The sequence below is a fragment of the Electrophorus electricus genome, chromosome 12, assembly GCF_013358815.1.
Source record: "Electrophorus electricus isolate fEleEle1 chromosome 12, fEleEle1.pri, whole genome shotgun sequence".
NCBI lineage: Eukaryota > Metazoa > Chordata > Actinopteri > Gymnotiformes > Gymnotidae > Electrophorus > Electrophorus electricus.
The window spans coordinates 2886111-2902104 of record NC_049546.1 but is presented as its reverse complement, the minus strand read 5'-3'; the positions used below and the strand labels follow the sequence as shown (position 1 = coordinate 2902104).

The 15994-nt window shown below is 43.3% G+C and overlaps 2 protein-coding genes across 6 annotated transcripts in view; both read right to left on the bottom strand.

Moving 5' to 3' along the window:
• kiaa1549la (KIAA1549-like a) overlaps positions 1-10282 on the bottom strand; it is a 46163-nt gene extending 35881 nt beyond the window's left edge. For all 5 annotated transcript variants that reach the window (XM_035532392.1, XM_035532394.1, XM_035532395.1 and 2 more), the window contains exon 1: positions 9548-10282. In XM_035532392.1, coding sequence (XP_035388285.1) covers positions 9548-9770 — 223 coding nt within the window. In that variant the 5' untranslated portion in view covers positions 9771-10282. The remainder of the gene's footprint in view (positions 1-9547) is intronic.
• Positions 10283-10819: 537 nt separating this feature from the next.
• Positions 10820-15994, bottom strand: part of hipk3a (homeodomain interacting protein kinase 3a) — a 32376-nt gene continuing 27201 nt past the window's right edge. Inside the window, exon 16 of the mRNA XM_035532000.1 lies at positions 10820-15921. Coding sequence (XP_035387893.1) covers positions 15472-15921 — 450 coding nt within the window. The 3' untranslated portion in view covers positions 10820-15471. The remainder of the gene's footprint in view (positions 15922-15994) is intronic.

Here is a 15994-nt window from a genome sequence, read left to right as displayed (position 1 = left end):
CCACTTTAGTGTCAAAAACCCATGACACATTTCTTACTTCAACCGCAGAAGCAGATTACCAGGTCTGTGTGCTACCAAACAGATTAAACACTCTGACACGGAACTGGCTGCAGTCCAGGTTAACTCCAGCCATGTCTCTTACTGCAGGACTGAAGAGCTTCTCCGCCCTTGGCATGAGGATGTACTAAACACATGCACATTATGTGATTTCCTCTGTAGGTTTAACAAACTGTAGCATAAAGCAATAGGTCAAACTGATCCAGTCTGGAGCTTCTACTGGGATACTGGGATATCATCCTGGTCACGGACCAAGTCACTATGGACAAAAGCATCAGATTAATGGCAAAATGTAAAGGCAGAGTTGGGTAAACAGCTGCTGGGCGTTCTGTCACTTACTAGCTCTGATTTCACAGTCAGTCCCGTGAGGAGCATCTGTGACAGGCGTATTGAGAGGCTTCAGTGGATTTACGTGGTGCACACTCTATTGTTTTGTGGATTTGACTTTGAATGTATAGAACTGCCATTTTTACCCATCAGTCTATAATTAAATCACCCAGAACGACAAAGTGACCCATAAGTTAGACTTTCAAAAATCTAATTTGTGATCAAATTGTGGCAAGGCATAGATCGGGTCAAGGATATAAAACAATATCTACGGCTTTGAGTATTCCTAGGACTGTGGTAGTTCACAGAACCTCAATAATTTCTTCCTAACTGGGCATCCGTGCAAGAAGGGCGTTGGTGAGTGAGGTAAGAAATATCCCAATGGGTAAAGAACTCCAAATGCTCTGGTCCGAGATGGGGGAGCTCCATGAATCAGGCCGTCACGGTCGAGTGGCAAGACAGAAGCCACTGTTGAATAAAAGCATATGATGGGCCACTTGGTAACAACTGAAGGACAGATGAACGCACCCAAATGCAGGTACATCCTTGAAGAAAACTGCCTCCAGAGAGCATGCAAACATTTCAGCACGAAGATGACTCGAAGCATATAGCCGAAAGAACACTGGAGTGGCTTCGGGGCAAATCGGTTAATGGCCAAGGCAAAGACCAGGTTCACACCCCATCGAATATCTTTGAAGAAACCTAAAGATGGAAGTTTACAGATATTTGCCATCCAGTCTGATGAACCTTGAGAGGACCTGCCCTGAAGACCTAGATAACCTGCCCAAATCCAGACATGCTAAGCTTGTACAGATGTATTCAGGAAGACCAGCAGCTGTAACTGCTCCAAAGGGGCTTCGACAAAGTATTGAATTTATGGTCTGAATACTTTTGGATTTCAGTTTTTGATTTTTAACTTTCAAAACTCTAAAAACATTTGTTCACTTTGTCATCATGGTTAAATAAGTGTAGACCGATGGGTAAAAATGGCAATTATATTAAATCCAAATCAAATTCACAACACAGAGGGTGCAATAAGTCCAAATAATTCCTGAACCCACTGTACATGGGAATTACAGTAGGCTTGTGAGGGCTGAATATGACAGCTGCAGAGCAAAGTGTGTTTTTTGACCAAATATGAATCCTGTGCAGTCCTAGTCCTATAACTCTGTACGCCGGACGAGAGTTTGACAGCTCCAACTGAGGAACATGTCTATAAATAACTACAAAATAGTGACTAGTTACTAGTTTTCCATCTGTTTTGATTAGCAGTCATATTTGTGGTAGTATATTGTCAGAAGGAATTCCTGAATGTACATTTATTTGGCTTGCATGACCAGCCTGGCACAGGAAGTATCTTGTTAACTAGCAGTACTTAGCTCAAGCTCCCCAGAGGATCATGGATCCTGCTGCAACTAGCCCCAGAGGATCGTGGATCAGACTCATCACTAGTTTGGGATCCATCCTGTCAGGTAAGCTGAGAAGACAAACTGTGAATGAACTATACCACATGTAAAGTGTGCCAGAATAATGATGCATAATGACTTTTTAGATTGCACATATGCCAGCACCAGTGTGATGCAAGCCGGAGGTCAGTTCTCGGTTAACAAGCCAGAGTCACAGGTAGTCCCGTACACTGCGATTACTGAGACAGCTTTTGGAGAAGTGGGTCAGCAATGTCACGTGAGGAGACCAGAGGCCGAGTACCCAACCAACAGGAGGAAAACAAAATCAACAAACAACAACAACAGGCTTATAATTTCAACATGACACTGAAATCAAGGTGAGGAAGACAAAGCATAAACAGAGACTCCAGAGTAATGATTGGGCTTCTGAATAAAGGAATTCATTTTTCAAGTGTTCTTCTTTAGCTCTAGTATGTTTTTGGATTTTTGACTTACTGGATGCATATAAAAATCTATACACCACAGCGGTTCAGTCGTACCACAGTGTTTCCAGAGGGGAAAAAAAGATTCGGTCATTTACTGTCGTAACAAGAAAACATGGGTTAGATTTAAATCAGCACCGGGTCCAGAATAGCCCGCAGGCTCCAGTGTAGCTGTGTACACTGTGAACAAGATAATTAGAAGTGTGACAGCACACACACATCCACACGCGTCCTGCCTCCATGAGTACAGATACATCAGTGGATAAGTCATAGGGAGGGATGGAGGAAGAGCACTGGCAGGACTAGCAGATTTAGGAGATGAGTTAAAAGATTTCGCCTGCAGCCGCTGTGTCTGCGTCACCTGCCGACACGTGCTGAAGATCCCACTGTTACGGCCTCTGATGGAAAGAGGGATACATCTCTCCATCACATACGACCTCAGTCCTCGTGAAAGGACTCACATTTTCTTAACGGGCAATAAGAGTGGCATCTCAGTCTGCGTTAGCCGTAAATGTTAAAAAATACAGTTTTTGGTACTGGGTCTGGGTTTAGGGATTAGAGCGTTTTGGGTTTAGAGTGTTTCGGACCACAGACTGTCTGCGTCTTTGCACAAACTGCGCTATTTAACAACATTTTAACATTTTACACTACACTAACTAAAAAGCACTATATAGTCTTGTTACAGTGATGACAGTTACTGTCTGTACTACATCATGTAATTCTGTCAGTTACACCAGAAGAACTTTGTCCATAAAACCGTCGTGGGCTAAGAAACACCCTCCCTTCCTCATTCATCACGATAAAGGAATCCGGAATATAACTGGATAAGCATTACTGCCATCCTCGCATGGAATGCAAGAATATTTGCTGTGCAGAATTTTGTCTACACGGGAATAATGTCCCGCTTTGGCCGTGGCAACAACCTTTCATTTGTGTTGCTGAAAAGCCATGCCATGAAATACTGAGGAAAGCACAGAAGAGATCCGGATAAGCATTCCATCCCAGACAAGTGTAACTCCAGGACAGGGCTCGGGGTAGATCCAAGTCCATGCCAAATCTGTCTGCAGACAGGGAAACAAGAAGGCCCGACTCCGACAAGCCAGCCACAACGAGACAGAAGCACCTCAGTATGGAACACATGAGGCAAAGGGGTCCCCCAGTCACCTGGAAATAAGACCCAGACAGGAAAAAGACCAGCAGAGCACGGAGAACGGTCCAGAAGGGCTTCAATATGGACATCATGAAGCCAGGCTAACAGTCGCCCCACGGGTCTGTACCACACCAGTGCAGCAGAACACTGCAACACTCTTGCTCTGAGCCACCACATCAAAACTCTTTCCCAGTACCTGTCTCCTTGGGCTCCGGCCGGGGGGGTCTGTGTTACACCTCCGTCACGTCAACTCATCACGCTGAATGACGTGGAGGGAAGACATCGGGAGTGTTTCTTAGCTGGACCGCCTGTCCGCCAGGCTAGACAGGTGAATGAAGCCACACTAAACGTGAACGAGGGCTCGCGGTTTCTTTCCAGCTCCCCCTCGCTCCTGTATCTCTCTGCCTGTCTCTCCCTTTCATTCTCATCCAGGCTAGTGCTCATCTCTGAGCCACACGGACGTCTGGGGAAAGAGGAGGGCAATCGAGGCTCTTTAAAACATGGGTTTCAGGACGGAATTGCAGCCTTCGGTATTACAGGGTCTCCGTGATCATATCCGAATGAAGTCATGTGACCCACTGTGCACGTCACATTATTGTTTCCTGGTGACCAAGATTACCAGTCCTGTTCTTTTGTTATCACACCACCATTTTTTAAAATGTATTTATTAAAATAAATAAATGTAATTTATTATGGGACCACGACCCATACGTTGACCTGTGTGATACTCATAAACGAAGATGACTCGATTATATTTTGTCTTTTTATTATTATTTAATGAATGTTGCATCTTGGTTTGAACATTCACAGACAAAGAGCTGAGAAGTTCCTTGTTTGGAGGATGCTGTGTGGAACAAATGTGCAGAGTAACGGAATGTCACGTGACATACGAAAAGGGACAATTATTTGAACACGAGACCTCCGACTCATTTCAGTACGGACGTGGTTGCACTGGCAGGCTGAAAGGAAGCGTAAAGGCACCAGAAAGTGATGTGAAGTTGCATGTCTAATTCATGCAGAAAATACGCATGTGAGTTTCCAAGGAGCGTTCGGAGAATGCAAGTCCATGGTCTTGGTTGACGCGCACACACACACACACAAACACACACACACACACACACACACACACACACTACCACCACCACCTCCACTACACACAACCACAACCATAATCACTACCACCAGCCAAGTCTCATTCAAGGCTCACATTACAAATTCATACCAACAATCCAACAGTAAACTATGCAAACGATGAATGCCTCTAGCAAAGCAAAAACACAATATTAACAGTTATCACTAAACACATAAAAAGTGTAAGTTTTACATCCGATGCACTGAACAAAAACAAAATAAAAGCATTTCTTTGAATTACACGTAGACTTTGCATGACAAACCCTGCCCACCAACTCGGATGCCCCGCCCATCTAATCTTAAACTTCGCCCATCGGCCTGATTTCAAGTATGACCATAAAATGGGCTTTCATTTTCTTGGTGCATCATACAGATTTAACCAAAGTTCATCATTTGACTGTTGTTTTCTCAGAAAAGGACAAGCATGGATGTGGGCAGGTGTGTTTAAGGCAACATATTGATCTGTGGTGCAGATAACACGGCAAGAAAGATGTAACGTGCCTTCAGCCGGATCAACCCCGTGCATTACATAATAGGTGTGATGAACACGACCTTTTTCACAGGTATTTTTCAATACCCCCTCAGATGCTCTAGTCTGAGGTAGCACATAAGGTTAAAAAAAAAGAAGAAAATGCAGATGTTCTGAGTAGCAGACAAAATTTCCATTAAGCCTTTTTGATTGATCTGGATAAAGTGGATATAGTCAGCTCTGAAGAACACAGTTAAAGAAAATGGTACCACATAACAAAAATTGCATCAACATTGTCTAGAATCCTTTTTATTGTTGTAATATGAATTTTCAATCGATAGAGAATATATGTTTCAGATAAATTCAAGGTCATCCCCTGTACTGATCCCCGTCAACACGTATTTACACTGACTGCGGCGCACAATCGCAGGCCTGTATTAAATATGCATTAAATGCTCGATGCATCGTTTTAACGTTGTTACTTAATAGACCGCAAAGCCCGTCGCGTTAATATTCTTTTCGTCCTACTGCCAGAAGCCAGGCGATGTAAAAAGAGGGACGGGAAGGTGTGTGATTCAGCAGTGCGCTCGGCTCGGACTCACCGCCAGTCACGGCACCAGGTAGCGGGTGCCTGCGTCAATCTAACAACACTAACGTCCATGGGAGGCGTGCAGACAAAGCCAGGCCTGGCAACTCGCGTCCAGAAGTCAAACAGTTAGTGCGTCCTGAAAGTTACTTCTGAGACTGTGAGGTTTGCGGGTGAAAAAAATATAGCACGCGTTTAAATACAGTGACCGAACAAACTGGTGTCCACAGGCTGCGCTTAGCGTGTTCAGCGCACAGACAGTGCGGTCGAGCGTAAATGTGGATCCAAGCGGACGGCGCTGGAACGGCCCTGTCTACTTTCGTGCGGACACTTCGTGTAATGAAGCAGAAAAGCGTTAGGACACGGAGCACGCCAGATGTGAAACGGTCCTGTAACGGCCTTGACATCAGCGCATCACCGAACGGTTCAATGCCTCGCTGGGAGTAATTACAAAGAGGTAAATAAGTGCTCCGAAAATGAAGACAAGGCAACTTCCTAGTCCAGGTCTCCTGTAATAAAGATTCCACTTTCTAGGAATCAGCCCAGTGGAATATTATGTCAATCTGCTTCAGGATTCTGGGTCAGTTGCTCTCTCTCTTTTGCTATCATTTAGAGAGGTAGGCCATTAGTCCATAATGCCACAAGGGTAACAACAGGCTGTAGGAACCAACAGTGATGTACCATCAGAAGGTTCATCGGGGATATATGAGAATTACACATAAGAATTACATTGAATAAGATATCTGGTCAAAGCAGAGAAATATGAATGTTTCTAAGATGATTAACGTGAGGTCAAAAGAGTTTCATTTTGAGCAAAAGGAGCTTTATCCAATTTCTTAACTACACCCTGGAGGTGATGTGAGACATGTTTATGGTTTGACACCCCAATCTCTGTGACTGTTCAGTTTCATCTTTCATAACATTTATGCAATATTATTCTTTACTTTCTTCTCTCAAAATATTCCTTACTTATTTTTTAGGTGTCAGAAAGGCAAAATATAAATAAAACATTAGGATGAGGTGTCATGTTGGGCTTCTCATTTGATCGCATCTCTTTGTTAAGCAACATAAGTGGAATTGCTTTATGGAATACTGGATAATAATTGGCTGACACATGCTTTAAGGGTGAAATAAAAACTCACTTTTACTAGTACCAAAATAACGCAAGTTAAAGGTCCAAGTTCAACACATACATAGAAATATACAGTGTATAAGACCTGTGGTGAAATTCATGCCAATGAATCCTAAACGGATACATTGCAACGGATAATTTAAAGAGCAAAATAAAATAAAAAAAACACTAAGGTCTATGCAATAAACATGGATTATACAAGCCAAAAGTAAAAGTGAAAACTAATAGATGTAGCACAAATTATATTATAAGGTTACATACAGTGCCAATTGTAAGGTGCTTAGAACCAGACAGCGTGAATGAGTGCCCTTAAAACTGTTACAAATTTATGAAACAAACAACACTGGAGGATTGTCCACCACGCTGAACTGCGGAAGTGACCCTCTTTGCATTTTAGATATTTATCGGCCTCACCTACTGCAGACATATTAAGTTACATGTCAAAGCAACGCAGCTGCAGCCTGAGGGATACGTTTGCTTCTTGCGGGCTGACCAGCGATGATGACGGCATGAAGAAGGAACTGGAGTGAACCACGCTGCTTTCATCATTGCAGCATTTGTAGCGCTTCCTGTGGGTTACTGCAGCTGAAATCAAATCGCTGGCAACACGCAATTTAAAACCGCTTCGCTTCTTCTTCTTTTTTTAATGTCATTTTGTAACCATGTAACACTGCCTTTTTCAAAATGTGCTCAGTAATATCGGAGTTGGAATAATATAATCGCAATATGATCTTCTGTCCATATCACGCAGCCTTGGTAGGCAGCCGACAGAGTCCTAATGAGCTGAAGTGATCCCACAAATATCATCACAGCAACCACAGGCATAGCAGGCCTGCAACTGCTCTCACACCGAATACAGCATGTTGATAGGTGACAAAACAGGCCATTTCTACATAGCCATTAAGCAAAACACAGACCCATTCCACACATATTTGGCTCAGAGGTAAACTCTCATCCGCCCATGTACTCAGCGGAGTGCTCAGGTGGTTTGCAGATGGGAGGATCAAATACAGTTCATCATTGTCATTCTGATAATACACTCACTCCTCTCCTCACTAGGAGTGTGGGGGAAAAATGTTAGGCAGATCAGTTCCCATGGCAACACAGCACAGTAGGCTCCTGTTCGCTTACTGGAGAATCACTGTGGAGGCATTGAAGAAAACGAACCGTCATGTCTGCAGGAAGACACACACTATACCCACTACACACACACACCCACCCACCCACCCAGTGTGATAAAGATGAAGTGAAGAAAGAGTTAGCGAACTTGGGCCCTTTGCATAAAAAGCCCCTGTAGCCACTGCTGATACGGTGCAGGCGTTCCAGGCCACGGCATATGCGCCACTGTATGTGACAGCATCACAATGTGTACAGTCTTCATAAAAGGCACTTCTATTTCAAAAGTGACTACACAGGTGAGCTTGTTTAGAGGCTAGTGTAACTGGAATATGCTAGAGTAAAATATTGAATTAATGCTAAAATAAAAATATTTAATTCAGATTGAGATTTTCCATCTATTGCCCAAGGCAGAGAATATTTAAATAAAATATATTTGTTTTGTATGTTCTGTTAAGAACACATGGTAATCACCATAGACGTAAAATCCCTAAGGCAAGGTAAGTTACCCTTTTCCACAAACAAACATGTATACATATTGCAGTTGAAGCCCAGCTTCACTGGTTCGTGCACTTTAATGCGCTAATGCACTTTATTCATAGACCTCAGTACAGGTACAGGTACAGTTCAGGCACATTTTTGTTTTGTTTCATTGTTTGAGCGAACACACCTGACTCAGTCGATGAAAAGCTTGATAATCACGTGACGCGTTTTACCAGGTATGTTAGAGCGGTAAAACAGCTACTGAGTATTTAGAACGCCAATCTGCTCCCAACCAAATAGAAATAATGTAAGAGTTATAACGTCAAAATGCTTCTTCTACCCCAGGTGTAAGAAAGAATCTGTTTTCTTGTGTATTTGACATGGACCACTGTCCTTGTCTTTGATGCAAACGTCTGTAAATAACAGCAGCTTTCTACTGCATTGGGCTCATGTGTGAATGAACTAACTGGCCGCACAGAGGAGCAGGCTGCCATCACCGGAGCTCCAGTGTCATTTCGTGGAAACGGTACAGGCTACGGCTAAACCGACGGTGTCCTCTTCGGTCACTTTAATCACGCGTTTGCTCCGAGGAGCGCAAATCCTCGCCGAACGGGATGAAAACAACGGCAGAGGCGAGACCGGCGGCGCACGCATCTGCGCGCAGAGCACTGCGCCACATCAGAGCTCGAGCGAGCCGCACACGCGCGATATCCGCCCGTCCTTCAGCGCGATCTGCCCGCACGCCGCTGGGTTGCTGTTTTCACGGGTAACGAGGGGGGAAAAACACGCACATCAGTGTTCTTCATTTACAAAACGCAAGCGCGTTCTTTTGCCCCCAATAAGATCGCACACAGCAGGTCTTTCGAGGTCTCTTTTATTATACAAAACTGTAATAAAATGGGGGGAAAAAAAACAACTTAAACGAATTCAAGTGGTCAGTTGATGTTGCGCATTGCGATTTTAAAAGGCAGCCATAAATAGATACGTGAGTCTCTTTCAAATTAAATCGCTGGATTAAAACTATACAATTCGGTGGTGTGACAAAGGAGAACGAAGCACCCTAAAACTGCCAGCAAAACAAAAAAAATTGTTAAACCAACGAGCAACGCAGCAACGTTTACAGCCCAAAGCGCTTTCCATCGGACTGAACCGCACGGAAACAATAGACACTCAAACAGGTTGTCAAGCAAACGAAGACATTGTCTCACCCTGTATAGCGAATACGGGCTTTAGGATGAGCAGAGTAATCCCCACCGATACCAGACACTTGCTCCACACTCCATTCAGGCCCAGGGGTTTTCGACAGCTGGAGGAGGTCGCGCTGCAGCCCATACCCGGTCTCATCCATCCCGAGCAGGTTCGGGCATCAGGTTTGCGATCCCAGCCGCGTCCCAAAACGCAGAGATTGGTGCACGCATTTCTCGAGGCCATCGGTCTACACTGGATATACTAAGCAGTGGGCCTGAAAGTACCACAAAAGACATTTGATCTGTCCTTTCGGCTTTCTAAGATCGAGGCCGTCTTCGCTGTATTGTCTGCATGTCCAGACGAGCGGGCAGCACGGAAACTTTAAGGCTGCGAGTCCACGGAACACAACATCCAACCGGTCCGTCAGGCGGACGCGAAATCAACCGTGCGCGTTAAAACGACATGCGCTGCTCATTTCAGGCTGCAAAAGCCAATTCCGGTCTCCAAAGCGAGACACGGAGAGCGACCTCTCCCGCTGCCATCAGCGCCGCTGAAATAATAAAAAAGTTAGTTCGTTAGCAAAAAATCTCACGCATCTGAGGCGTAAAAGAGCATGCAGGCGAACTGGTGATGAGGTACTGTATCCAAAAGCCAACGGACCCAGAACATCGCCCTCTGGTGGCTGAAAGCGAAAGTGACGAACGAAGGCAAATGTTCTGCGTGCATCATTCGGATAACACTTTAAATAATAGCCCATGCTTACATTCCCTGGTGAAATGTACAGATACGCTACGGAAGACACCTTAAAACCCAGAGCGGATAGTTCGAGCGTAAACCTGATTTTATTTTCTCACTGTGGTATCAGTGCGGACAACACGGCAACGTAACCTCAACTTTCTTTTGGCTCATGCGAAGCAAATTAATGGAATAACCGTTGCCGTAATATAGTTTAGAATTTAATTCATAATTCATTATGCATATAAGTGTAGTCGCAAATGTAAGAATTAGCTTCTAATTTAATTAGATAAGATTCATTTGACGCGGGAAAGAGACGCTCTAGTAGAGTGAGGCCTAAATGATTATTTCAATTACATAAACGGAAACGCAAAAATGTGTTATGAGGGACGACTGCTTTAAACCCAATCCATGTGATGGCGCTGTTTTATCGTTTCTTTATTTTTGATTTATTTTTAGTTTTTTAAATAAATTTGTAAAAATCACAAAACAAAACATTTGAGGCAAACGACAAGAAAAAGCTAAATAATACTATGAAATTAATTAGACACAGCGTATGCCTGCAGCAATATATAGTTTAATTCAAAGTGAATCTCGACAATACACCATTTCTTTGACACTCACCAAATAATCACCAGGAAAACCCGCTTCTTGTGACAAAGCACATAAGGCTTGGTCACATATAAATGACTGAGAACTAGAGAGAAATAACGACCCAAACCTGTAAGAGACATTACACATAAAAAACCCCAGTCCTCATATACTGAATATTGCACAGTGCAATGGCTACATGGCAAACTAATGTAGCATAAAAACAAGCAAACAAATTAGAAAGCCACAAAACCTACAAATATTAAAACAGTAACAGTTCAGATTTAGTAAATCAAGCCCATTTGCTCTGAAGTCTAAGTACATTATCTGATAACCTGCAGTGAGACTTAACTTCTACTAAAAATATAATCTGCAGCAAAAAAATGTTAATATTTCTAAAGCAATCAAACCCAAACATCAGGAGAGAAATTGTTATACAGTAGCATATATAACAAATACAAAGACCCTGAATTTCTGTACAACAATCTCTAAAATAATGTCAACCAAATCAAAAGACAAAATTAAAATCAAGCAAAGAACTTAAATGTGACTAATTGGTTTGGTGTAAATGAAGTCAGAGAACATTTTATATTTTAGTTGGATAAGATTTTAGCTTGAAATTCCTCTAATCGCCCACATCAAACACTGGCTGAATTTGAGTTACATCTTCAGTTGGGTTTTGGTAGATCTTGTCAGAGACAGATTACAAAAGGGTGATTTATAAATTGGATGCAATGCACAAAACTGCACAATGTCTGAATGAACACGACGTTTGTAATTGTCCCTGGTGCTACATGCTTCAGAACGTCTTTATCTACAAGTAGAAAAGTGAAATGAGTGATTTGGTGACTCCAGAGCCACTATTTTGGACAGATCTCCATATGCATGAAGTACATTAAAGCAATTAACTTGCACAATGGTATTAATTTTTGTCCCATTGCAGAGAAGGTACTGCTTATCCCTTTGCTTTGTAAAAATGGTGGGACGAGCTGGTAAACTGTGGGGCTGACGCTTGCGATCACAGTGTGTGGATGTAAAGCTTCCCTTATACACAAGGGCCAAGTCAGCGTAAGTATGATCCCTGATAGCATGAGAGCAGGTCATTATTGGACTTCTGTTGAAGATATTACCTCCAAAAAAAGCCCACTCAAAAGAAAACAACAAAGACATTTTTTTTTCTATTTTGATTAATATCTAAATTAAGGGGAATTATTTTATACACACACACATACATCATCTTTATATCTCATTTGCAGACTAGATTGCATGTTTGGCTTGTGACTGACAAAGAGCGGACACTTCCAAAGGTGAAAGTAAGGGTCAGGGCTGGGAGAGTCAGCACATGGTAGCCAACAAAGAACAGACTTCACAACATCATGGGACGACCTGCGGGGGAAAGTGCGCACACAGGACAGGAGAACGAGAGAGAGGCGGGATGAGGATGACAGCAGGTTGTGTGTAAGGTCAGAAGCACATCTGAAAGGCACTAGTTTAGCACTGCTCCTTCTACAGAGCAGGATAAATACATGTTTGTGTGCACGCACGTGTGTTATTTATGTATGTTTACTCCACTAACAAAAAAAAAAAAAAAAAAAAAAAAAAAAAAAATAAAGGTGTGCACACCATTCAAAACGTTCCACAAACATGGACTGAAACATGAAAAAAGAACCCGCTGAAAACAGGCTTGGGGGGGGTGGCATGTTGGTCAACAATGACACCCAAAGTACTGACATTTGATCAAAACATCAAAACCAAAGCAGACAGTCTGCCCCCAAACAGCACATTTGACAAGTGCTGATGACATCACGTAGGCTTTTACGAAGGTACACTTGTGCATCGCAAGTCAATCTTTAACTGTCACATATCTGGAGAAGGGAAAAAAAAAAAAAAAAAAGTTAAATCTATCCTGCAAGCTATGCTTGAACAAAAAGCTAATATCAAACTGTACTCAGATACACACTAATACGCATTTAATATGCAATGATGAGCCCCAAGGTCACAACATCACAGATAATGCACATATGCACACAAAGAAACAAATAAAGTGGAAAGAAAAAGATAACACACCCAAAACACAACAAACCAAACTGATAACTGGTAATACAGTAGTTACAATGACACTTCAAACAGAAAAAAGCACAATATACACAGGCATTAAAATGCTTTTGATGCCAGTCAGTAGAGTAAAACCAAACGAAAAACCTCACATCTATCTTAATGTCTTCAGACATATATAAAAATAAGAAGGCTAAGAACAAAGTTAATTACTTTAACCTCACAGCTATTATGAAGTGGCAATCAGTGAATAGCAGCTTATCTATGGTACATTCAAGGAAAAAAACAAACCCAATCATTTAACTTGCCAAAAAGCTGAACACGAACCTCAACCTTTATACATAGTAAATGTCTGAATGTGTTGACTACATTTCCATCTACAATACGCTTGAGGTCTATGCTAGAACAGTAGCTACTTTGCTTAAGAAATTAACTACTCTTTGGTATAGCAAAAGCATCTTTATAAAGATATTAAAGAACTAATGCACCTAACTTAAAAAACAAAACAAAAAAACAACTAATAATAATCTAATTAAAAACACAAGAAGCACACAGAAAACGATGTAATTTCTCCCTGATGGAATGTATCAAATTAAAAACAGCCAGCATAAAAAACAAAGCTCATTGACCAATGGAAATGTACGAATGTCATTACATGCTTATGGTGAGGGGAGGACGAATTGCACACAGCTCACAACTCGAAAAGCACTAAATACTCCAGCAATGACAGATCGATAGTTTGGACACTGAATACTGAAACCTCTGCACAAGCTAACATGAAACCACATTAATCGACTACTGGAGCTATTTGCAGGTTAACGCCAATGCCAACCCCCCCTCCCCCCCCCAAAAAAACCCAATCCACATCTAATTCTTAAAAAAGAAAAGGGATTAAAACAGTGAATAAAAAATGGATACACCCACTAAGAATTGTATTGCCGTTGTGTTAAACAGTGTAAATACTGTTAGTATTAAGTAAAAGAATAGCAAGTGATTATCAGATATGAAATTACTCAAACTTTCCTTCTTCACATCGTTTTTTTTTTTTTCCCCTCAGGGAGGGCCTGCGCTCCAGTGAGGCGGACCATCCTTCAGAAGTCAACCCTGCTGCCTTCCTATCAGGCACGACCCCCGCCAGTGCAGCGCTCCAAACCATGGCAGCACTCTATATCCATATACCAGTGATGGCCACACGCACACACAGGGCTGCTCGAATGTCGACGTGTCGGAGAAGGCGCGATCTGAGACACTGCCCGACAGACCGAAACTTTGAGGACATCAAGTGTCAAACTTCCTTCCGATGTCTGTCCCAGGCTGACTGCAGCCACAGGATGCAAAGCCATAAGCCTTCTTCATCGTGAGGGCTGTTGAAGATTAGGAACAGACGCTCATGGCAGTCAGAGTTACAGCCACTGCAGTCCCAAGGACAAAGTCTAATTAATCCCCACTAATGGTGAGGCAACGAGACCAGAGTTTTTGTGGGAAAGATGGCCACTCCTGACGGTCTAGGTACAGTTGTTACTTAGGTTAATTGGGTTTTTCTCTCTCTCTTACACACACACACACACACACACATACACACACACCTTATTTCTAAGCCACGTTGCAAAAACAGACAAAAGGGATGACTGATGCAACTGATTTCCAATTACAGACGCACAGATGGTGTAAGCCAGCTAACGTACAAAATCACCAGAATAAACTAATGCACCAAAAGGACAGCCCTAATGCAGATATCACACCTATATGACCCTTTAAGTGCTGCAGCCTAGGTCAAACCCTCAGACAGCAAGAGCCCAAAGACACGTACGTTTGTTTTTGTTTTTTTGTTTAGTTTTTTTTTTAAGGCACTTTTCGGGAGATCAGGTTGCAATGCAATGCTCTCAACATGCAGAGAAAGAGTGAGGGGTTTGGGGTCTTCCCACATCTGCTTTGTTCCACCATGCAAAGTCATGCAGAGCTTGGTAACCTTATTAAACACAGGATCACAGGGTTAACACTGGGGGAGGGCACAAGCCTACTACAAAAACACAGACATGTAACACCAGTATACCACAAGGGGGAGCCACACGCACATGAAAGTGTGGCCCCGACCACTGGAGACTAGGATAGCTTCATCATAAAGTCAATGGGTCTAGCACACACACAAGAAGGCAACATAGAAAAATAGCTCTAGAGTGGGACCATGCTTTGATACACCCCTCTGTACAGGAGAGGACCTAATGACTGAGGGTTTATCCACCTCCAATATCAAATGTGCAAAAAAGACGTGAAAATTGAGTTCTCCATCAATTCATTAGTTCATTTTCTCCATGATATTTATGAAGCTCTGTCAATGGTGCAACAGCCTAATTAATCATTTTTTAAATGTTAAACTACATGATTCTTAAAAGAAAACAAAGACCCCCCACTCCACAAAAACACAAACAAATAAACAAACAAACAAAGCACAATAAGGGTCTCCAGGAGGAAGTGAAGGAGCAGTATATGGTTGTGTGTGTGTGTGTAAGATTCTGTCAATGGTGGGTGCTAGTGCGGGTAGCTGTGCTTTGTGGGCTCCAGCTCACATGTACGGGTACTGAGGCGGCTTGCTGGGGCTGAGGGGGAATCCTGCGTAGGCGGATGACGTTACATACGAGTGCGCTGGAAACAGAGCTTTGAAGGGTCCTGGCGGGTGCAGGGTGGGCGAGGGCAGCAGCCGGGGGTTGATGCCCACGCTGATGGCCTGGTGTACCAGGCTGAAGGCAGGCTGCAGGACAGGGTGGGGCGCCGGGGGCGGCGCCGGACAGGGCGAGGGCAACAGGTGGGCCACAGGCCTGGTAGGCGGGTAGGAGAGCAGAGCGGGAGGAGGAGGGGGCGGGGCCGGAGGGGGGTGGGCGGCAGAGTGGGTGGGGCTGCTGTGGGGGAGGGGGAATGTGTGGCCGTGCACCGTGGGAGGGATGTAGGCTTGCGGACGGCACGGCTGCGTGTAGTTGCCGTTCCACTCCTTGTGACAGGAGCCGTAGTGCTGGACCTGACGGGGGGGGGGGGAGGAGATCGCACCTTAGTGAACCAAGATAATTCAGTAATGACAAAAACGAGAGAGA